General features: G+C 28.8%; 3 protein-coding genes across 3 annotated transcripts in view; 1 reads left to right on the forward strand and 2 right to left on the reverse strand.

The window, feature by feature from the left end:
* Positions 1–3,029: 3,029 nt before the first annotated feature.
* LOC101488897 (probable pyridoxal 5'-phosphate synthase subunit PDX2) lies at positions 3,030–7,746 on the reverse strand. The gene is made up of 7 exons (XM_004506716.4): positions 7,586–7,746; positions 7,376–7,503; positions 6,126–6,213; positions 5,728–5,801; positions 4,551–4,742; positions 3,445–3,542; positions 3,030–3,360 (listed from the first exon to the last, which is right to left on the reverse strand). Exons 1-7 carry the CDS (start codon positions 7,638–7,640, stop codon positions 3,234–3,236), a joined length of 762 nt encoding a protein of 253 aa, XP_004506773.1. The 5' UTR covers positions 7,641–7,746; the 3' UTR covers positions 3,030–3,233.
* A 5,171-nt stretch (positions 7,747–12,917) lies between these two features.
* On the reverse strand, positions 12,918–16,334 carry LOC101488341 (E3 ubiquitin-protein ligase AIRP2-like). The gene is made up of 5 exons (XM_004506714.4): positions 16,021–16,334; positions 15,301–15,451; positions 14,889–14,955; positions 14,207–14,441; positions 12,918–13,488 (listed from the first exon to the last, which is right to left on the reverse strand). The coding sequence occupies exons 1-5, from the start codon at positions 16,083–16,085 to the stop codon at positions 13,281–13,283; spliced, it is 726 nt and encodes a 241-aa protein (XP_004506771.1). The 5' UTR covers positions 16,086–16,334; the 3' UTR covers positions 12,918–13,280.
* Positions 16,335–24,465: 8,131 nt separating this feature from the next.
* The window catches only part of LOC105852403 (uncharacterized), a 3,307-nt gene continuing 1,896 nt past the window's right edge, over positions 24,466–25,876 (forward strand). Inside the window, exon 1 of the mRNA XM_027335333.1 lies at positions 24,466–24,577. Coding sequence (XP_027191134.1) covers positions 24,466–24,577 — 112 coding nt within the window. The remainder of the gene's footprint in view (positions 24,578–25,876) is intronic.

Below are 25,876 nucleotides of genomic sequence, written 5' to 3' on the forward strand. Positions count from 1 at the left end.
ATATTGCCGATTTATCTTTCATTTAATAGTATGCTTCTGTAACATGTCTTCTTTTAGTTAAGACATCAATTGTCTAAAGTATGGTATTAACAAAAAAAAATTGTACAAGATAAAAAATATGGAAATTTCTATGATACATTTATAAATTAAAGAGTTTTAGAATATTATTTTTTAAGCCAATAAATTAATGATTATTTTTATGAATAAAAGAGTTATTTGTCGATTTTTCTATTTTAAGAAATATCATTTCATAAGAAAAAAATATAATTTTATTGTTTATATGTATTATGCTAATTTTTAACATTTTATCGTAAAAAATATCCAATATTTACTATTATGAATAATAAAAATTCTAAGAAAATTAAATTTTATTTTGCTGACACTTTTGGTAAATAATATTTAACTATTACAATTTTTTATATGATAAAATATAATTTACTTTTAAAAAAACTCATGTAATTATTAATTTAAAGAGTAAATATACTGTTGGAACATGGAATATATTAATGTGTGAATTTAAATTTTTTTGAAGTCTTACATTAGAAAACTATCATATTTTGAGTAGTTTTAAACATTATAAATACTAGAGTCCCACATTGGATATAAAACATATGTGAATTTGTTTCCATCACTATATAATGAGTTTCAAACTCTTGTGAAAAGTACACCAAAGTTGGATGTTGTTCTATTCTCGATTGATTTTCGAGTCATTTCCCCTTTTTTTGTCCCTTCGATATTAATGAGTAGTTTTGACTATTGTCCCTTCAATTTTTAGAACGGTTGTTATGTTGTGTCCTTATTAAGTCGTAGTCTCGTCGATTTTTTAGTGGTTCTAATACATCTATGAACGGTTTTTATGTTGTAGCGATTTGTATGTCGTAGTCTTTTAGAGCGATTTTTGTGTGTCGTAGTCTTTTTGATTTATGAGTGGTCATAATACCATATTGTGAGTTACTATAATCGTCATATTGAGAGTGGCTTTAACCGCTATATTAAGGGTGTAATTCTAGAACGGTTTTCTACGGTGTAGTAAGATTCCAATACAGTGAATTTGAGCTATTTTATCCTAGAGATTTCGTGGTTGATAATCTGTCTAGAGACTTCGTGGTTGATAATCTGTCTAGAGACTTCGTGGTTGATAATTTGGTGAGTCTTTTAAAGCTCACGTCAAATTCTAGTATGTAAAACCACCATGAACCGTATCTTCCTTGAATCAAAGGGTGAGAATCACTCCCTCAATCCTAATCCTAAGACCGACCCCTTATCTTTGTGACATTTGAATCATAAAAAGTGTTAGATTTTTTCAGAGTCTAAAAATAGGTTAGATTGTTAGAGTCTATAGAATTGCTCTCCAACTAAAATTTAGGATTAGATAAAACTCGACTCTAAAGGGTTTTTATTGAAGGAGATCTACTAATATCTAATAAAATTTGATTTTGTGTGATTTTCCATTTTTTAAAGAGTTACGATTTTATTTAAATCGATTTGGATTTGAATAACTCTACTTAATATTGAGTTCGACAAAAAGTTATCAAGTGTGATTTTGAAATTTTTGACTTAGTAAAGGAAACATAAAATTAATTTGGTGACTGAGATTGATAAGTTAAAAACTACATTGATAAAGAGATCAAAAATTTGATTCTCATTTTTAACATAATTTTAATAATTACTAACATAAGTTTTTCAAAAATAAAAAATAAACTGAAAGTAGTAGTGAATTAATTAAAAGAGGATATTATTGAATAAAATTAAAAAAATGATGATATTGAATGTACTGTTTTAGACACATTCGTAATAGACACAGTTATAGTAAAACACATTGTTCTATGTTATTTTATTTACGTGGCATTACACTACTTGTTTTGATTCCTTGCAGCTATTAGAGTAATGGAATTTTTTTTATTGTTTAAGAAGAAAAGGAGAAGAGAGAAAAATACGATTAAAAAGCATGAGAGGAAAGAAAGAGATGAAAGATAGAATATATACTATTTGATATATTGATTAGATCAAGAGAAAGAGAGAAGAAATGGATGAACTGTGATAAAAACATAATTTTTTTGTGAAAAAAAGAGGGCAAAGCCCGAAGAAAAAATAAATTATTGAATTTCAATAACGATCATTTATTTAAAAATCTTATTTACTGTCTTATTCACATTAAAATATTTAAATAATATATTTTACATTTTTGTTAAATAGGTTAAACTAAGTTTTTATATATAAAGAAAACTAACAAAATTATAACAAAATCTAATAAAATTATAACTAACAAGTCTTGCAACAACCTTTCAAAAAAAATTAAAAATTAAAATGAACTCATAATTAACAAACTCCAAAAAATCTTTTAAAAAATTATAAATAAAATTAACAATAAACAAAAGACATTGTCTTCCTCTAAGCCGACAACATATCAGATTTAGTAGACTTTTTTATAATAAATATTAATATTAATAAATAATAACAATAATAATAATAATAATAAATAATAATGTGAATAAATAATATATATATATATATATATATATATATATATATGTTAGTTTAGTAGATTTTTATCTGTCTGATCTATTTAAATTAATAAAATTTAAAAAAATAAATAAATTTAATATTTTTATTAAAGAGATTAGATCATTAATCTCTTCCGGGTATTCCAACCCCTAATAAGTGATCTTATCTTGCACCAAAGTTGAGTCCCTCTCTACTTGCATTTATAAAATCCTATATCTCTTTGCCATGTCAAGACCTAAGCACATGCCCACATCTCTGCATGGAAAGTATCACAATCCTCAAACTTTGATTCATGTGCCATCAACATCTCGTAATAACCCACGCCTCAAGTGGTTTTTTTCCAACCAATGTAAACGTAATTTAACCACAAATAAATGGAAAGTAATTGATATTCAAATTTCAAATGTTGAATACATTCGCAGTTTGGAGATTGTGAAATCAAACAAAATGACACAAGTATAGCTATTATGATCGACAATCAATGGAAAAACAAATAAAATGCTATAATGAATACTTTGCAACACTTTTAAAGCCAAAGGCAATTATGTAGTATATAGATAGATATCTACAGAAAACAGCACGTTTATATATTATTTATCTCCAAAACATAATACTATTAAACAATCTTCTAAGATCTAGCGATTATCAAGTGTTGTTTCCAAAAGAAATTTTATAAATAAAAAAAATTCCAGAATTGTTTTAAGAAAATTCTAGTGAGTTTCTTGGTCTTATTGAAAGATAGGAAGCTCATTCTGTAGTGGTTGCTTATAACTTGTACTGACTTGTGCTGGAACAATGCCACTACTTGAGGCCTCTTCTCCAGTCACATTTCCCATCTTTAAGAAATAACTATGCCTGCAAAAAATAAAACTTTTGAACTCCACTTCATATATCATATAACATTGTAAGACTCGAAAGGAAAAAACAAATTATAACTACCATCTAGTATCGGCTGTCAGTTCAGGATGAAAAGCAGTTGCCAGTATGTTCCCTTGTCTCACAGCAACTATAACTTTGTTTTCTTCTTCAGCATTCTCCTGTCATACCGTGAATATTAAGAAACATGTTATAATGGCAATAAGAAGTCAGTGTTTGTACGTATTTGGATCCTATGCTGCCCTCCTTCCTTTGTAGGAGAAAAAGATAAGTGGAAGCGCAGAGAGAACGGTGAGATGATGGGTGCATGATGTAAAGATAGCGACACTCGAGACCGAAGAGAGCTCTTCTTGAGAGGATTTGAGTCCGAGCACCAACATCGTTAAGTGGTTTTACATACAATAAGGTAAGAAAATTTTCATAGTTGAGGTATAACTTATGCACATCAAGAACCCCAAACAAATAAAGATGGAAACTTCACATCCTTAAAATCATTTATTTAAAAAAAATCCATTTTCTATCTGCTCTTTTCATTTGCTTGGACAATACTCTAGAATCCCAATAGAAACTTGGAAGCAATACAGCACAAGGCTTTATTAGCAGTATATGGTAAAGGAAATAAGGATGTGCCAAAAGAGCAAGGTCGGCCAGCCTCTATTAGTTAAAGGTATGATATATATATGTGAGTAAATTGATCGGTTGCTTTTGGGTGGAAGGATCCCCTCCTTCGAAGGCCTAATGTCAATCCCTACGAATATCATACGCACAAACAGAATATTACAGAAGATTCACAAAGTCTCCTATTCCTAGTTCATTTTTATTACTTTTAATTAGCCAAACAATAACGTGGTCAAAAGAACGTCTCAGCATGTATTCTGATATACATAAAGTTTATCTGATCCTTCACATTCTGGCATGTTATCATCAGACAAACCATTTAAATTCTAATAGCTCCAGAACAAATCACCATTCACAACCTAAAAGTTGAATTAACAAACAATCCATGCTTTTAAGAAAAATATAAGTCAGTGAAATATTTACTATTTAGTGACAACTGACAAATAACAAGAAACATGAGAAGATGAAAACTTAGAAAAACAAAACTCTACTGAACTTGCATTCATAAAGAGCCAGCTAAAATTTTTCTATAGACAGTGTTGATAACAAACCTTTTTGTCTTCAACAGAGGAATCAGAGCTGGTCACTTTGTCAGAAGGTACAGGATAATCAGCAAGGACTTGAACTTCTGGCCCTACATCAAGAATTGCTGGGGCACGAATAAAAACTCCACGGAATGTTTCAGGACCACCTTCCTTGGATGCAAGCTCTGGTACTGCAAGCTCTGTCTCAAAGCTTTGAATCTGCGTAAACATGCCATTCAGTTAACTGTGAACAAAATCCTCTCACCAAATTTTATTTAGAACAATATTATTATATTTACATTCATAGAAGAACTCCGTAAATCGTACCAGCTATAATGGAGAGAATGCTAAATGTTTAATAAAAAAGATGGTTGTTTTGACCTTTAAATAACCTCTGCAAGGATCCTGACCTTTATGCAATTATTTTAGATTTGGATGATTCTAGATAATAAGAAACCTGAACCAAATGCAGACCAGGTATTTTAGGGGAGGAAGAGAGTGATGAAAAGCTTCATAAAAATTGATTATTAAATCTTATAGCTATGCCTATGAGTTGGTCACCTTAGAGGCATCAATAATTATCAGTTGGCACCAATATGGAAATCTCACATGTGAAATGTTAGGCTTAGAGCATTTTAGAATGACCATCAACATTAACATCATCAAATAAAAAACAAAAGGCTAAGCAGAGTTCTTCATTTCTCACATTCGTGATCAATGGGAGTCTATTATGTTTGTTCAACTGACAATGTACGATACTGTTATGAGCCTTTGTGTAGGACCTAGTCACAGGTTTAGACAAGGAATAATTCTTCCTATGATCTATTGTGGATTTAGAGAAGCAGACCCATCCTTCACAGAGCCTCTTCTAACACTGCTGAAGTTCGAGGGAATAATTAATCAATTTTTAGTTTCTTTTACTAACAATCATTTTAAAGACTGTTAATATCAAAGGAAAGAGATCCTAATTGATAAGATCTTTACTGACAAAGAAAGAGATATTGGACTTAATCACTTAAAGGATTATGCTGAACATAATCAATTAATTATAGGATTATGCTGATCATAATCAAACCTATAAACGGAACAAATAACACAATTAATGTAAAAAGAATAACAGAAAAGGAAACAAAATAAAAATCTGATTTGTGCTCTCTAATATTTCTACGCCCACAAAAGTAGCCACATCAAAGACATGCATTACCTGGCTTCCAAAGAAATTTCTGTGCACAGTACAATCAAGTCCACCAACCAGTTGCTGTCCACCAATCTTCTGTCCTGAAATGGTGTTTTTCATTTGAAGTTTTCAAAAATCATTAGATGTTTTGAGTGACGGGTAAAATAAGACTAAAATATTTGATATTGTCTGACATCTAACAGAAGAGTAGAAAAGCGAAGAGAAACAAGGTTTTAAATGGAGGCTGCAGTCCCAATTCTAGTTAAATTACAATCCTTGATATTGCAGAAAGTTATATAAAAATACAGACGATGTGACCACAAATGCAGTCACGATGCAGACGTGGAGACTCATAAATCCTTGACATTGTGACTGTAATTGTAATAAAGGACCACAATTTAGAACCTTCGAGAGAAACAACTCACCTATAGCTTTATCAGCGAGAAAAATTAGTCCTGCACAGGTTCCCCATACTGGCTTTCCCATTTGCACAAACTCTCGCAAGGCCGGAAACTGATAAATTTAAACATTCAGCACCAATTATCATCATAATCATCATCAGAATGCCAGAATCATGACTTAGTTCCATGAGCATAAAATTACAAGGTTTGAGTATAAAATTACAATAATTATGTAACAACAATGCAAACTTGTTTTACAAATACATTTGGTGATATTTAACCATTTCGTCGTACATGCTGAGACTCCAACCATAGTGAAATATGACGCATGTAAATACGACAAAATATAATTAAGCACCTGTCTAAAGTATGTTGAGGAGTGCTATGAGCACACTCTCTAACATACACTTTATAACACATTCTCTTTGATTGGTTAAAATTCACATGAATCCCACTAAATCATGCGGGTCCCATGTGGATTTTAACCATTCAAAGAGTGTGTTGGAAAGTGTGTTGCTAGCATTATTCAAGTATGTTTACACCTGTCTGTCTATAATTATTTAATTCTAAGAAAATTCATCCTAAAAAATATAATATCATTAATATTAGAGCATGCTAGGTTCTCAGCTCATAGCTCTGAAACGTCCACTCAAAGAGTAAAACTGAAAAACCCTCTTGTTTAATTTTCAGTTGAGTTTGATAAGTTTCAAAACAATTTGGCCTTTGAAGTTCACTCAAACTTAAATTTGCAAACTTCAATCCAAACATACACTTAGTTCCTATATAATGAATTCAACCATAAAGTTCTTCTAAACCTACAATTCGTCCATCAAATGTGTTAGAACAGCAAATCCAATTCTAAAGTAAACACATAAACAAAACGCCACAAAAATCACAGTCAATTGTGTCTAGAGTTCGGTCAATTGTGTCAACTTTATGTCTCCGATAGCATAGTGTTGTAGTTTTTCGATCATGCAATTCTTAGTGTTACAGAGTACAAAACAATGTTTAAAAACTACGCTACACTAGCATAATTGTCCACTTATTGGTGAATATACTAAACAAAATGATTACTAATTTTACTGACATAATACAAATTAACAAAATATATGTAGCAGACTACATGCATATTCAGAATAACAAAAGCAAAAGCAATTTCCATCAGTTTTCCTTCATGTATCAAATTGATTATTAACGCCATTAAAAAAACAAACATAGAGACATGAAGAGAGAGAGAGAGAGAGAGAGAGAGAGAGAGAGAGAGAGAGAGAGACCAGGTTGAAATATTCAGCGAGTTTAGCCATAGTGGTGCTTTCACCACCAGGGATGATAAGAGAATTAACAGTGAGAAGTTGTTCAGGTTTTCGAATCTCAACACCTTTAACACCTAATCTTTTCAGAGCTGCAACACACACAAAATATTGGAGTGAGTGAGGGAGTGAGGGAGAGAGTAAATTGAAAAAGAAAGAGAGAATGAGAAATGCCTGCTATGTGTTCGTTGAAAGATCCTTGTAAAGCGAGAACACCAACGAGGGCCATGTTGTGTGTGTGTGGAGTAGGTAGAGATTGAGAGTTAAATAACGCTACTTCTTCTTGTTACTTTTAAGTTTGGTCCTCTCGTTTGGTTTCAACACGCGTGGTGTTGTGTGCGCTCTAGTTTTATGGTGCTTGTCCTCTATAGTGATAGGGTTAGAAGTGTTCAGGGTGCAATTTGCATCAGTTTGGATGGCAAATTTTAAAAAAAAAAGTTCAATTTAATTTCAATGGTTTAATTTGAATTGATTTTGAATATCTAAATTACAATTGTAAAAAAATTATTAAAATTAATATTATAAAAATACAGTAAAATAATAGGTTTGATATAAAATATAAAATAAAAATTATATTAAGAAATAAGAATGATCGACTATATTTAAAATAACAACTAAATAATTAAATTACACTAATAAGTATTATTAGAGAACAAATTAAAAACCAATGAATAATATATAAATGCAATATATCATATTAATAAATTAATAAATAAGTATTAAAATTTATGATTGCAGTTTGGTTCAGATGGATTCGATTTTAAAAAAGAATATGAAATCCAATTTCATTCGATCCGTGCGACTTTTACAAAATAAAAATCCAAACAGTATTCGATTTTATGTGGTTTTCAATTTTTTTGGGACAGTTTGTAGTTTTTTTTTTATAGGTTTAGATGTGAACATCCCTAGATAAAAATGGCAATCGTTGACTCTAAAAATCGATAAAGTGAATAAATTAATTATTGAAATTATAATCACCCATTATCACAAAAATGTCAACTATTCATTTGAAAATCAATGGTTGATGATTTTCGTTTTATTCTCTAAAGTGAGTTGCTCACTTTAAATGAGTCAATTCTAAATAAACATTCATACTCATCCTTGTATCTCTATTTAGTTGATGGATATAGATTAGGTGTTGTCACGCAATTTCAACGGCCTAATTTTAATTGAACGATTCTAATTTTAAAGTAGATATCTTTTTTTATTTAAAAATTTTGATTTTAAAATCTAAGATATTAAATTTTGATCGGGTGGCTAAAATCGTGTCAGCCAAAAGGAGTATAATTATTCACAACTTAAATCTAAGTAATCACATTTTAATAGATAAATTTTTCGTTTGGTTTGATTTGATTTTGGGAGAAAAATAATATGTACTAATAAAAAAGTTGATTTAGTTTGATTCAAATTTTCAAATTATTATTACGTATTCCAAATCAAATTGATCCGAAGAAGAATGAGTTGGTTCTATTTGATTCAATCGAGTTAATAGTTTTAAAAAACTAATAACTTATTTTAAAAGTCTTTTTAAAAAAATAACTTTTTGCAAATACCATAGATTTTTTTAATTTTGTTAGTTACACCTTATTAATGTTTTTAAAAAATTAATATTCAAAAAAAATATATCATTTTATCATTTATACTTCTAAAACTCTTTTTTTTTCTCCCTTTCTCTTAATTATTTGCCTGATATCTCACTCATATTGCATACCTCATATGAAAAATCAGGAAAAAAGTAATGTAAAAAAATCAGATAAAAGATTTAAGGAACTTAAGCAAGCTTTTTTACACCAAAGTATGTATGTTATGTGGACTAGAGGATGCATGTATCAGAGGCTACGTGGTTAAAGGATTCATGGACCAGAGACAACGTGGTCAAAGTATGAATGGACCATAGGCAGCGCGGTCATAGGGCACGTGGACTAGAGGCAACATGGTCATAGGGTACATAGACTAGAGGAAGAATTAGAGGGTATGCGTACCATGGAAGAATAAAAAGAAACGCGTCTCCTGGAAGTATCAGAGAAAATGTGCCCCATGGAAGTATCAAAGGAAACGCATCCCACAGAAGTATAAGAGGAAACACGTCTCTTGGAATAATAAGAGGAAATGATTATCATAAGAGGTTGTGTTTAGGAACATTTCACTAGAGGCAAAATACTTAGAATTTAAAGAACATAAATCAAAGGCAGAAAGTGATACAACCATCAAAGGCAAAACTACAGTGGCAAGGGTGGAAAAGCATACAAAGTACTCACATTTGCCTTCAATGGCATGATTCGTACATTGAACTAAGATTCTTCTCTCAAAATTATATGATTTCCTAAACTACTAACACAGCAATCAAGCAACAAGCAAACAAACAACATGCATGGTAATTTAAGATCATTGAGTGCATATTCAAACCACCTATATGCTAAAAGTTCCATTCCACTCACACCTCTAAATTCTTCTAACCTGTAAAATCCCAAAATAATTTCTGACAAGAAGTAAAGGATGTTAGCGAACAACTCCCATAACCCTCATGCTAAAATAAATTAAAGTAACATAACTCACAATTTTGATGATAATAATCCCCTTCACCCTGAATTGGGTTTGTGGAAGATGTTTGACTTGTCAGTTCTTCGTTCCCTGCCCTTTATGCTCTGTTTCAAATTTGGAGATTTTCCAATATGCTAATCCTTATCTCCCTCCAACATTGTTTTGGTTGATTAATGGATTTTGGAGAGAAAGAAAGGGACATGCAAGGGTTGAATTGAATGTAAAGGACATTTGATAATTGTTGTCTTTGAATTAATTTGGGAAGAAGAGAAAAATGGATGAATGGAGAAGACGAAGAACAGTAACCGATATTGGTGTTTCAGAATGTTTGTGGGAGTGTAACTAGAAGTGAAGGAAAATTGAAGAGAAGATGGGTTAATACCGATGAGTGAAGGAGATGGAGAAAACAAATGTTGCATGTCTTCTCTTTGCCACTTGGAATTATTCATGCTATTATTTTCTTATTTTATTTTTGGTCCTAATTCAATATTACTAAAATTACAACATTAACAACTACTAAAATTCTAGAAATCCTAATTTATACTTACATCCTATAAATATTTGTAAGATAGTGAGCGAGTTGTTACATTATGTGATTCTGATTCACATTTTGGACATGTGTTTTTAAATATCATAGATGAACTAGTTCACTCAAGGTTACGCAAACTGAATTTGGGTACATCTCTGACAACAACAACATGATACACACAAATTGGGAGAAGAGGAAAGGAGAAGAGGAAAGGAGAAGATGATATAAATGGTGAAAATAAAAGAAAATGGTAGAAGAAAGGGTTTTGGTAGAATGGGTGAATTTGATTTTACTATAAGGGTAATTAGGTCATTTTTATTCTATAAGGGTAATTAGGTCATTTTTATTCTATAAGGGGGTGTAACTAGCAAACAAGGGGGTGTAACTAGCAAACAAAGGGGTGTGCCTAGCAAAACCGTAGATTTTATATATATCTAAAATATAATGATTAAAAATGTAGCAATATAACATGTTTTTTAAAATAACACTTCTAATAAGTCTATTTTATGTGTAAAATAAGATATAAACATAATATAATATAAAATTAAATAAGGATATCATATGATTTAGACAAGATAAATATTATTATATTATGTGTTTGTTGTACCATAATAACAAACAAGATAACATTATTTTATATTATCAAGTGTTTGATACACACTTTATCATGGCATGATATAATATGTATAATATTTAAACGATAAAATTATCATTATGAAATAATTATATATTATTTTTTCCAAAATTTTTAAAAAGCCAAGAATATTATAAATAAAAATATTCAATTGAGTGGTATTTTTAATCTTTGTGTGTTAATGTTTTTTATTACTTGACTACCTTTAAATCGACTTTCGATTTGAAGTTTGAAACGAGAGTGGACTCTTTGAATGTCTTAAATTAATAAAAAAATATTATCTATAGATAGATATAGACATTTAAAACCATTTTAATTTATGTTATTTAATACTTAATCTTATTTTGTAAACTGCAAGGAGATTAGGGATTAAACTTAAGATTAAAGGTTCAACCACTAATGGATTACATTAAACACTTGATAATCGTAACAACTAGGTACAAATTATTGCTAAATATTAGATTTTATTTTTATCAAAACAAAATCATTCATTCATTCAAATAGATAGAATACTTCGATCAAGTACAAATTCAAAGTTGCCAAAATCGAAAATGATGAATTTGTGAACAACCTCTTAGCACCTAGGTTAATAGCATAAAGCGGCAAAATGCCTACAATTAAAACAAAAATTGAAGTGTCTGAAATATTCATGTTTCTGGATGTGTAACGTTGATGAAGTCAAAGTCATTTATTGAATTCGCACTTGATCGGAATTAATCTGTTAATCTAAACCAAATGAATATCACACCAAGATGAGAAATCAAAACAACACTGCACCAAGATAGAAAATCAAAATCATGTTGCAGCACTAAAACGACAAAATCAAATAAAAACGAAACAAAAAAATACTAATTATAAATGTAAATCACATATTTAAATTAAAAAATAAAACAAAAAAATAAAACGATTCGAAGGGTGATTCTAGGCCAAAAATTGGCCTAAACCACTCATCCTTGAAGAATAAAGAAATAAAAGGAGAAACTTGGGTGACAGCAAAAAAAAAAAGGTTTTCTCCACCGAAATTATGTGCACACTGAACTTTTTTTTGTTTGTTTTTCGAAAGCAGGATCTATGTACCTCGCTAAATGTTAAATTTATAATGAAACTTATCTTTAACATTTTTATTATTATAAAATTCAACATTTCACTGTTGCTAGTTTGAGAAATTTTCATTCAAATTTAAAACCTTTTATTCGAAAATTAATAATTGTAAGATAATATAACATAATCTTTAAATTTGACACTTAGTATTACTATTTTAATATTAGTTGCAATGATATAATATTAATTGCTTTAGAGTGACTAATGAACTCGTGATAAGAGTTAATGAACTTCTAAGAGATAAAACTTGTGTCAATGGGCAATGATTATGCTTGTATAATACTATTTAAGTGATCAATTACATTACATTCTTTTAAGTAAGCAATTGGACTCAAACACTGCACTAACACATGTGAATTGTTATTACTTAACATTATTTCTATTTTCTCATTCTATTATCGTTATTATGATCTATTTGATTTAATGTGGGAGAAGAGATAAAATTTAATAGAGAGGTTCGGAGAGAAAGGAGGTAAAAATATATTTTGATTCAAAAGAGAGTAGAAGAGAAATTTTTTTAATTAAAAAATATATTTTGTTCAATGAGAAGGAAGAGATTTTAATTAATTTGGAGGGATTTGCTCCTCTCTCCTTCTAAAAAGTAAATCAAACATGTCAAATTAAAATCTCTTCTACCTTCCATCTATGTCCAACCATCTAAAATGATCCTGAGTGTGTATATAGCTTCTACGCTAAAGAAATATAAAGTTAAAACAAAATATCATGTGACTGAAAAGTCATCAAGTATTTACAGTTTATAAAATTCCAGCACAAAGTGAAAAGTGACAATTAAATTTGAAGTATATAAACTACCATTCACTAAATGGAAATCAAAAGTTGAGAATAAGATATGCACAATTAGAGGAATCTTTCATGTTTACTGATTAAATTAAACTCTCCTTGTTGATTGAAGTCATATATCTCACTGATGCTCATGGAGATCCAAAGATCCTCACCACACACTAAGCAAATGTTTGCTTCCACAGTGTGTCCACAGACACGCAGTGAATAAAAAAGCTTCGACTTGGACACAAACGCGGAAACAAACAAGCACTAAATAGAAATCAAAAGTGTCGAGGATAAGTCGCGAATATTTGATCTGGCAAAACCAGAGGCAACTTGTCAATGTACATAAATAGCCTTTTCAAATTCTCTTTGTTGATTGATGCTAAATCATCTATCTCATTGCTGCTCGTGTAGATCCAAAGGTCACCTGAGTTTACTCTTGTAAGACTGTCGCGGCAGAAAGGGCAAGATTGAGATATTGTATGCCTGAACAAACAGCAAAAACTTAATCCTTAGAAGTTCATTTCTTTCGTATTAAGGTCTTGTTTGCATAAAAACTTACTTAAGCACTTATCATACAATTACTTATTAATTTATTTCTATAGCAAAAGATAACTAAAGTCAAACTACTTTCATTTAAGCTATAAGCAGGTTTTTATAAGCTATTCTGGAGAGCTTATAGAAATAAGCTAAAAACAACTTATAGATATGTCATAACTATTTCCATAAACTCTGCCAAAAAGTTTCACAAGTGATTATGTCAATAAATAAGCTCAAATATACCAATAAACAGACTATGAGTTCAATTCTAGGCATAAGCAAATAAAAACAGTTTGTTTCTATTGTAAACCAAAGTTTTGTCCACAACATATTCTTATACATCAATCCATATGCATTAAATTATAATTCTAGACAGTTAAGATCTTAAATAGTCTTAATCACAAAAAGTATTTTCTCCATCACCAACTCAAAAATCTGCACCGTGTTTGGCGAGATATTATATATTAAGCATATGTTTGGTTCAACTTCTGTACACATTAAACTCACATTCATATGCCAATCAACTGTGATTTAACAGAAGCTAAAAATTGAAGTTTTGATCTTAACGTGCATCGAACACTGAACACTGATCCACCGCAAAAACAAATAAGCACTAATATTGATACTCTAACCAAAAAAGTATTGTAGGTAACAGATTGCTTACCAGTCATTATAGCATTTCATGCAGAAGGAATGGTTGCAATTTGGTAACACAACCTTGTTGTTCATCTCCATACAAATAGGACATTCTTCTTCTCTCTCTATATCAATTTCAGACAACTTTCCTTTTCTAATCACATCTTTAGGCTTGTACTTTGTAGCACATAAGTCCTTTTGTTTCCTCTCTTCTACATCAGTGATTCCTCTGTTGAGTTGTAATAAAGAGGGAAAGATCATACCTGTTGTTAAAACACGTAAAAACAACCATATTTGAATTTCGAGCCATAATTTTTATAAAGGAAAGGGAAAACCATTTAGTATATGCTTGGATTGGCGGTGAGTTTAGCAAAATTACAATGGCAGTGTAATTTTGTTGAAGCTTCAAAGTATAGTTTTTTCTAAAATCGCAGTAGTTTACCGTGACTCTGCCAAGCTAACCATCAATCCAAGCATTGTTGTATATCATACAAAGACATGTCTAGTTTTCAAAATTGTCTAAAACACAGGCAAAGCGGTCTGCCTTGGATTCAATGCTAAGGATGAACTGTCCTCAAGGAGACTTAGTGAGCTACAACTCACAGTGAGTTTGACGAAATCACGGTGGCACCATAATTTGTTCACTTTTGCCGAATTCACTGTGATTCCACCGAATTCACCGTCAATCCAAATATGCACTAATCACTTACCATAGAACTCCTTTAGACTGGCTTTTCTTTCATAAATGGACATAGTTGTCTTACCATCATCATATACCTGCAACAAATCCAACACTTCATTTTAAACTTGACACTAAAATGATCACATTGGTCGACGCTGCGGTTACATCTATTTCCAAGGGGTTCAGTTTGGACAATCAAAGGACTTTGAGAAGAAAATTCAGAGTTCAAACCCTAGCTACTGATATAACATATAACAACAAACATTTGTCTTTCCAAAAATAACACATATTCAGAATAGAGGGATTGCAAACTATGAAACATGGAAATAATTTGAAAAAATGAATTAATTGAATGTAATGAATGTGTCAGTGTCGTGTCGTCGGGCACCGGGATACGCTTTCGATTAAAAGTGTTTGTGCTACAGAGGTAGCAAATGTACCTTGTATATGAGAATTCTAAGAAACCCTAGGGCTCCAGCAAGATGGCAATCAGTCCACTGAACCAGAAACATAAGAAATTGAGCAGCTGGGCTATAAGACAATCTCATTTGAAAGCAGGCTCCATCATCTTCTCTTGGATAATCAGAAGCTCTGTTCAAATTAACAGTTGTTAGCTCTGTTCAAATTAACTACTTAAGGTTTATTTACTTCAAATTTCACAGACATAACAAAGCACTCAAATTTATAATAACCATGCAAAAACTTCTTAATAACACTTTTCACATAAGAAGCCTGAATTCCAAAGTAAATTTATGTCATGTTGATGTGCCACAACAACTCCAATAACCTTATTAAAATTATTTGTACTATATAATGCTTAGATAAGTTCATAGGACATAGATGTTATAAAATTGAAACCAGCAAATTAAAGTAAAACAAATATTTTACAATAAAACTTTTTAAGCAACAAAACAAACAATTATTTTCAAAAACCAAAAACCAAAACAAAAAAATATGAAAGTTTGGACAAACAGAACAAAAAAGAAACTTCATAGTTCAGCCATCATAACCCAAAAACTATCTCCTAACTCCCACCACAAAATAAAATAAAAAAATAAAATAAAATAAAAAATAAATAAATAAAAAATAAAAACATATCTCACTCAACGATGAAATTCAACATGATTATAATTAAAAAAATAAAATAAAAGTAGAATTACAGAGTATTGGCAAATTGAATGTCAGCTTCAAGAGCTTTGAGAGAATCCTTGAAGGACTTGCGCATCTTTTCTTTGTTCTTCTTTTTCACTTCACTTTTTCACAAACCAATAAACTAAATGAATATTTTTTTTCATAAAAAAAAAAAAGAAACTCAATGAAACCCTTCCATGACGATCGAAATTCCCTTTACTCTCATAAACTGAAACTGTTTTTTCCTTGCGGAAAACAAGGTACTAGAAACAAATCAAAAGAAGAGAGAATTTGAAAGCGCAATTAGAAAATAAAATATAATAAAAAAGTTTGTGAAGGGGTTTTGTGGGTTTTGGCTTGAAGCACACGTAATCCCTTTATGCATATCATATCTCATCTATTATTTTATTTTTCGAGAAAATCTATTATTTTATTTTGAATCTTATATATTATTTTAAAGGCTAAGTATATAAAAAAGAAGATATATGTTTAGAATTTATGCATTCAGTAGTTTGAAATGTTAAAAAGTTATTTTTTTATTGCGCTTTTTTAGGCAGTTTATTTAATTTATAAGATTGTATTGTGTAATAATAAACTAATAAAGTATATTATGAGTATATTTTTATTTTATATTTATTTGTTAATAATAATTGAGTCATTTGATTATTTTATATTATATATATATATATATATATATAAAAGAAAAAATATTATTTTTATTAAATTATTTGTATTAGATATTATTGTATTATTAATGTCAAAAATGTATAATAGAAGACATTGTAAGTATTAATTAATGAATAAAGTTAAAAAAAATAAAGATATATTAAAAATTGAAAAAAGTTATCATTTTATAATAATTTAAAAAAAAATATATTGTGATACTTTTTTAATTCATGTATTTCATAGTTTAAATTACTTGTGTACAGGTTAAAAAATTGTTTAATATTTGTAAAAGATTTTTAATCATATATATATGAAAACACTTTTTTATCCACATTAATATTTTAAAGAGAAATATATTAATTGAAAATTTATAGAAAAAATACTTTTAGGAAAAAAGCGTGTTAGTAATTATGAATTCAATGAATTAAGTAAAGTTTAGTATAAGAATATTTTAAAGAGAGGTTGAACTCAAGTAAATCCAAATCAATTTGTCTTATTAAAGTTAATTAAAAACTTCAATCTAACAATTTGATCATAAATACTCTAAGAATATTTTTAACATATAATACATCGTATTTTCAATTTTTAATAAAACAAATATAAAACATTTAAATTATCAAACATTTTATGAAAGAGCAATAAATTATGATACTAATATTTTTTTAATTTCTTTTAAAGTGTCATTTAAAAAAAAAAATTTGACATCTATTTTAAAGTTAAAATAGTATTAACTAAATAAACAAAAATAAATAAATTGTACTAACTCATATTTTGTCTAAACTATAGTTTAATATTCACCATAAAGAAAAAAAATAAGTGAAATAAAATAATTAAAAATATTGTAAAAAATTTATAAAATTTTTTTAATTTTATTAATGCTATAAATAAGTTTTAAAAAACGAAAATAAATATATTATTAAAAAAAGAGAATAAATATACCAATGTACAATATAAATAACATAAATAGATAATCATGAATTAATGAAAAAGAGATTTGGTACAGAATTGAAGAATTAATGAAATGCCACCGACAATTAACATCCTCGATATTAGATTTTATCAATAAAGTTTTATCCACAAAAATAGTAGCATCGCCACATGGCTTTCAACGTGGCTATTTCTTCGCAGCAATACTCCAACTAATTATAATAAAATTAAATATTAATGTATAAATTAAAGTAATGAAATATAATATGATTTTTTAAAAGTTAAACTGTAAAAAATGAATGAGTTGATTTAAGGTGATGTGACATAGTAGAACTTGAATCATGTTGAGTTCACCGTTGGAGTAAAAAATGAGTGAATTGCTTCAAGATGATGTGGCACAGTGGACCCCATCTAAAGAACCCATATTGAGTTCACCGTTGTAGATGCTCTAATTACTGTAAATCGGCAATTTAAAATAAAATTGAAGTATAAAATATAATTGAAGTTAATTTTTATATTTACTTCTATTTTACGTTAAACTAGTGTATAATCGCATGGAAATAATTTATTTAATAAATAAGTTGTTATATTAGTTTATATATATATATATATATATATATATATCAATTTTAATAAATTTTATTAACATTGACATTAGATATATAAATTAATTTAAAAATAAATAATTTATTAAAGAAAAAAAAATCAAATATTTGACTAAATTAAAAAAATTATTTTTTACGTTAATGTTATTGATCAGACGTATGACTCCTATTTAACCTTAATGATGTCTTATTTTTTAATTTTTTAAATAATTTTTTTCTTTTCAAAAAACTTATTATAAAACAATACTTTTAATTTTAAATAAATAAAAATAGTGATTATTGAAAAACTAAATAGTTAGATGAGATGAAATAAGAATTTTTTAAATAATGTACATGGACATATATAAATTAAGTAAATTAGTAAATATAAAGATGAGTAAATAATTTAATAATTAATTTTTATTTTATTATTCAACATAGTATGTTACTTATATGAAATACATGACGTTTAAGAATTCATATAAATTTTACTGTATCAAGTGGCAAAATATATTTCCTTCCGGTACTACTCGTTATAAAATACTAAAGAAAAATAATCTTCACATTAAAAAAAATTATAATACACATAATAAAAATTATGATTATCTTTTATATCTTTTATGTTTGAATTTGCATGTTAGTCTTCATGAATCTTTTGAATTTGTATGATATTTAATAATAAATTTAGAAGATAAAATGTATAGTATATTAGTAAAATTAAAATATAACAATTGAAAAAAGTAGTGTTTGAAAAATCATTATAGTTCTACATAAATATCACATCGTCAAACCGTGGTATAATGGATTTGCTAAAGTAGTGCTTGACTTAAAGAAATAAATAATTGTCGAATTGGATTGCATATTTATTTTTATTTATTATAAATTATTATATTTCTCATTAATATTCTAATATTATTGTTTTTCTAATTAATATTCTAATATTCTAAAAATTAAGTTGTTTGTATTTATATAGGTAAAAGTCCGTGTTCGTGTTAACCATAGATTATAATTATATGTCAGCATTAGTTAGTCGGACAAATCTTGGAGGATAGAGATATACATATCTATACAATTGTTTATACAAAATTTAGAAACATAAAAAAATAAACAAAATATATAGCAAAATAGAGACATAAAATTTTTAATTAAACATTTCAAATTGATGTGACGCAGATTGAAATAAATTTACCGAATTTGAATGAGTATTCGATTGTTTTATATGCTCCAGAGTTAGACGCAACGCAACACCGAGAGAACGAAATTGTACACAACTTCTCACAAATTTTATCAGACAAAAACCATACTTCTAACAATCAAATTCCATGACTCCTTCTTTGGAGTAATTGAAACAACAAAATCTAGTTTTGTTGCAGACATCGAAGAAATATAAACACAAAGATCAATAACGAAAAAATAAAAAGGAAGTTGTGTATACATGATAATATTAATAATATTTATAAGGAAGACACCGAAAATAGGAGAGTATTGAAGAGAGGCGATTTATTGAGGACACAGAAGAAAAATATGAATGCAAATTCTCGTAATATAAAATAAAAATTTTAATTAAATTAATTTAAAGCGGTGGTTACTATTTTAGTTTTAATTCATTCTTCTTAATTTTTAATTGGCCACTAAATTCTTAATGTAAATCGTGATGGAATATAAGTTTTATTTTATTTTATTTTTAAAACGTGCACGATGCGGTTATTTTTATACGCGTCACACGCGTCATATCAAACCGTGATGGAATATGAGTTTTATTTGTCAACCGGTTTAATCATGACCGATTTTACACGCATCATATTTAATCATAACCGATTTTACAACCTATTTTAAACCAAAAAATATATTTGGTTATAAATCTTAATCCATATAATGATTTTAAAATAGATATAGTTTTTTTTTTTTTTAATGCACAACCCCGTGTCCAATCATCTTGGATGTAGCCGAAGGTTAGATTGAGAAGTAGAAAAAGTCACTTTACAATGTAAAATATTTATTAACTGTTGAACATAAATAATGTTCAGTTTCATGATAAGTTAAATTTTTTTGAAGATTACAAGTGACAAGGTTAGTGGCTTCAGTTTCAAGAATCCAGAAGTTAGAAGATATATTACCTAAAACATAATTTTTTTTTGAATTGAAGAAACTCCTGCAATTTGAGAAGTAGAATTTATTGAGTTTTGTTGATTAGAAGAGAAAGCACTGGATTGTTGAAGGAGATTATTCAACTAATTGAAAGTGAAAAGAGAAGGATTGTGCTCAGAAGAATTTGGTTTGGATAGACTACTATCAAGAGAAAGACTCCTTAATTCATCACCAGTGTTGACAGAATTAATAGATTTGTTATTATTATAACAGGGGAAATATATGAGAGGAAACTCGTGCTTGAAATAACAATGTTCAATAGTATGATCCAACCTATTACAAAAGGTACATTGTCTCTGGGATGCTCCACCTCTACCACAACCATTACTCTTCCTCTACTTCGGCCATAATTATTTCTAAGATTTCCACTATTATTATTACCATTATTGGAATAATTCATGATAACCTTAACATCAACAGAAAGATCAAGAACTTGTCTTTCTTTTTGTAAAGATAAAGAAAAGGTAGTGATAGTAATATCAGGTAATATCAATCATTAAATTTTGGGTTTTGATAATGTTGAAACTGTCATGGAGCCCCTTTAAAAAATATATTAGGGCTTTAAAGGATCTATAGTCTAAGCCTAGTTTCTGAAGACTTTATTTAGGAGAATTAGGCCAAGAATAATTAATAATGAGACGTAAGACATCCAATTCTTCCCAAAGAATACTTAATTCAGTAAAAAAAACCACAAATGAATTTCTCACCCTAATTAATAGAGTGTATGTCTTGATGAAGATCATAAAAGAAAAAATGGTCACATTTTGAAAACCATTTTTTCAAATGATCCCATAATTTCTTTGAATTTTCTATCTGAATTGTACTTTAATCAATAGAAAGAGAAATAGTGTAATTTATCCAAGAAATTACCATCATATTACAGCGTTCCCAAGCATCGTTCTCTTATGACATTGAAAACTTTCTATTGATAAATTCCACTTTATTCTTGAAGATCAACACACGCCACTTGAGTATGCTCCAATTGTAATAGTTTGGTCCTTGCAAGCTTTAATCGAAGAGTAAAGCACCTGAGTTTTCACCAGGATGAACATAATAAGGAGATGTAGAATTTCTTGCTTCATTTTGCAATCCATTCATGGTTGGTGGTGGAAGATGAGTCAGAATCGGAACCAACCATAGGTAAGAAAGGAAAATGGATGAAGTAGACGAGAAGGGATTGGAAAGAAGCTACTAATACCATAATAGACTTTTCTATACTGAATATTCATCTGTTTCATTAATTAAAATTAAAAATACAAAGGATAGACTTTTTATAATATTACCCAGATAGAAGAAAAGTAACTATCAAAAAGGCTAACTGACAAAGCCTAATAACATCCTAATAGAGGAATAGAAAATAGAAACAAAAAATAACTAATTACCTAAAATATAAACTACTATAACTAACAAATATAAGTTTAAATACATTTTAGTCTCCCATTTTACTTGAAACTGGATTCTAGCTCCCTCATCCCTCCATTTTAAAAATCGCGAATTTGGTCCCCCCTTATTTCAATTTTTTTTAGGATATTTCCTACCACATATGGGCCCAACTTGTGCTGACGTCTCTGGTTACTTATTCCCCCTTTTCGCTATCATTTTTCGTATTCTCCATTGCAGACTCTTTAATTGCATTGCTTGCTTTCACTTTACAGGTGAATTTCATATCCACTACAAATATTTTCCAATCACCCATCTTAAAAGTTGGGAATTTGTCAACAATTTCTTCATCTTCACTCTCTAGTGGAGTATGTAAATCATCAAAATGTTCATGTGCCTCATCTTGAAAATTAGTTACTATTGTGGGAGTATTTGTTGCTTTAGCACCTACATAAGCATTAAGTTCTCCAAGTGTTTCAAGTGACAAAAGAGTAGTTCAATCCACATATTAATCTTCATTGGCATTAAAATAACCATCATCACCTTCTTCATCACTTGCAATATAGTCACCATCCAATTCACTTTCACCTTTATATTGAATTCTTAACTTGATCCTAGTTACAAATGTTGGCATGTACAAACCAACTACCATAATAAATAACAGTAACTTCCATAAGCCCTATACAACAACAAAGTATTAAAATAAACGCAAAAAAGCAACTATATGTTCCACCACAAAGATAGCCATGGTCCACCAACACATATAAAATAACCAGGAAGTTTGTATTTGGACACAAAGTATTAAAATAAACACACAATAGCAACCCTTTGATTCACCGCAGCTAATAAAATAATCATAACATGCAAAACGACATCTTTCATAAACCCGAGACAATACAAAATGAACAAAGAAATAGAGAAAATACATACTTGACACAATACTTCTCTTCTTGTTTTGTCCTTGAACCATGAAATAAGATTTTTTTTATTCTCCATTTTCCTTGTCGAGCAAAAGATAACTAAATATTTTTAGAAGAGAATCGCGAGCAACGACAATGAGCACAATGATAGTGATAACAACGAGTAGTGAAAACGATGACAATGAAATGAGAAAGATGATAGACACGATGATGAAGATGAATGGCGACGAACGATAAACGATGAGTATTCTAAAAACACGCCACTTGAGTATGCTCCAATTAAAAACACGCCACTTAAGTATTCTAAAATTTGTGATTTTAATTGTTAATTAGTTTGTTTTTAATTGTAATTTTATTTTATTTAGTTTCTTACTATTTTTAATAATATTTAAAAAAATAATAATAAGGTGGATAATGAAATGGGTTTTTTTATATAAATATCCCTTTTTAAATTTTTAATATTAGATTGCCCTACTTCCAAAAAAAAAAATATCAGATTGTCCTACTTTTTAGCCTCAGTTGCAAGTCGCAACCTGGGAATGCGACTGTCTGAAGAAAAAAAATTTGGTCTTTACTAGATGGTCGCATCCTGAGGATGCGACCTCCTACTTGCCTTAATTTTTTTTTGTTGAATTTTGTTATTATATTTTTGGGTATATTATATTGGATATATTATATTTATTATTATTAAATATTCTAAAAATAATTATAATATTAAAAAATACAAAATATTATTATAAATAATAAAAATAATTAAGTTAATAATATTATATAACTTTTAATAATTATTATAATAATAAAAATAATAATAATAATAATTTTAATAATAAAAATAAAAAGAAAATTCTATTAATAAAATAAAAATACTTTTATTATTTAATATATTCAATAATTTATTTTAATATTATATATTCTTTGATTGTTGAATTTTGTTATTTATTATTAGGTATATTATATTGGATATATTATATTTATTATTATTAAATATTTTAAAAATAATTATAACATTAAAAAATACAAAATATTGTTATAAATAATTAAAATAATTAATTTAATATTATTATATAACTTTTAATAATTATTATAATAAAAAAAAGAATAATAATAATAATAAAAAGAAAATTCTATTAATAAAATAAAATAAAAATACATTAAATTAAAAGAAAAAATACATTAAAAAAAAAGAAAAAATACTACAAATAAAAAAAATACATCAAATAAAAATTAATTATTGTCATCTAAATGACCTCTAGTTCCACATCTACGCGGTCGTCGAACTCGTCTAGCCCTTTGAACAACTTGAGGTTGTTGTGGTTGATCCTCGTTGTAATATGTTTGTGGATGAGAACCACTACCACCTGCTTCCGTATAATTGAGTTTCGACATTATACATAGAATCAAAAGCCGCATAAGCCGACTCAGGAGTTGCGCAATGAGTACCAAACAAATTATAGAAAATTCCGCTCTCGGTCGGATTAATGAGAGTGGGTATTGTTGGCACTGAAGGAACGTAGTATTGAGTCGATATATCTGCAGCTTCATGAAAATGTTGTGGTGATGATAAAGACGGTGTTTGGTGCATGATTTTTTGTTGTGGGATTGATTGAGGCATAGAGTGAACATCAGGATATGTTGAAGGTTGCAAACGTGGATCGCACATGTATCTTTCCACAGATATGTATAATTTAGTGTGATGCGTGAACCAATTCATATATTCGTTAGTGTGGCGTAAAACACCTTCGACGTACTGACCTTGCAATATGTAATTTTGACGTTCATTCCGATGTTGAATCTCATCTTTCCAAACCACACTCCAATTATCATCAATGCCATGTCTCATGTCGATCTCATGGTAGAGCGTCATATCTTCTGGAGGTTGCGGAATTTGTTGATGAAAGCCGAACTGAAGCGCGACTCTATCTGCATGATGTTTTTCGACGATATGATAGCAGTGCAGATAGGTACATGCAGCCCAAGTGTTGATCTCTTGTTCGGGTACCTCGTGTTGGAATCCGAGATACGGTCTCCAACGAAACTGGATGTTAAAAAAATAGGCTAAAGTGAATATTAAGAGATATAAAAAAAATTTAAAAGTGCAACTACATGAGAATGAATATATTACTTCTTGAACCATCATATGATCGATTGTATTCTGGTATCCTTCTATATCGTTGTGAGGAACTTTACTGAAATTTAAACCCCCGGAATTAAATCTGTCGAATATATAAAAAATAAAAATATAATAAAATTAGTAATACGAATACGGTAAGTAATAAGTTTTAAAAAATAAAAATATATAAAAATTATGTGCAATAGTTACCTTTGTGCAAGTGGAAATATCCATGCACTTGGTGCATCTGGAGCAACACAACTCAAACGATACCATGCCCAGTTTTGCAACAACAACGCACATCCTCCCATCGATATTACGTTGGGTTTCGTAGCAAGGCATAGTTCTCTATAGAGTGTTGCTAAAACTGCGGAACCCCAACTATAGTTGGATGCTTTATTTAAATCGCCCAAAAGTGAAAGATATTTTAAATGTTACACGATTATTGGATTTGTCTGGCATCAACAATCCTCCAATCATACGTAATATATAGGCTCGACATGATGCTTGTTTTTCTAATTCGGAAGCGTTTTCACCGACATTATCAAAAGTATCTTTGAGCCATTTTAATTTAATAGAATTACCTTTTGTTGCTCCCTCGGGTGGGATAACTCCTAAATATTCTTGACAAACATCTTTAATGTTCACAAAATTTGAACCGCTAACAGGAATACCAGACACATTTAATCCTAAAATATAGTATACGTCTTCTAAAGTTATTGTGCACTCACCTACCGGTAGATGAAAAGTATGAGTTTCTGGTCTCCACCTTTCAACCATAGCAGTAATCAAACCGACATCGATCTTGTAGTTTCCTAGTTTGATCACTTCACCAAATCCAGCTTGTTGCAAATACGGTAATATGGCTTGGTTCGGTTTTTTATTGGCATGACCATGACATTTTAGTTTATCCTTCGAGGGATTCTGAAATTAATAATATAAAAAATATTATATATATATATAAGACATTAATATAAAATATAAAATTAACAATATATAAATTAATAATATATAAAATATTATATATATATAAGACATTAATATAAAATATAAAATTAACAATATATAAATTAATAATATATAAAATATTATATATATATAAGACATTAATATAAAATATAAAATTAACAAGATATAAATTAATAATATA

This window comes from Cicer arietinum, chromosome 6 (genome assembly GCF_000331145.2).
Source record: "Cicer arietinum cultivar CDC Frontier isolate Library 1 chromosome 6, Cicar.CDCFrontier_v2.0, whole genome shotgun sequence".
Lineage (NCBI taxonomy): Eukaryota > Viridiplantae > Streptophyta > Magnoliopsida > Fabales > Fabaceae > Cicer > Cicer arietinum.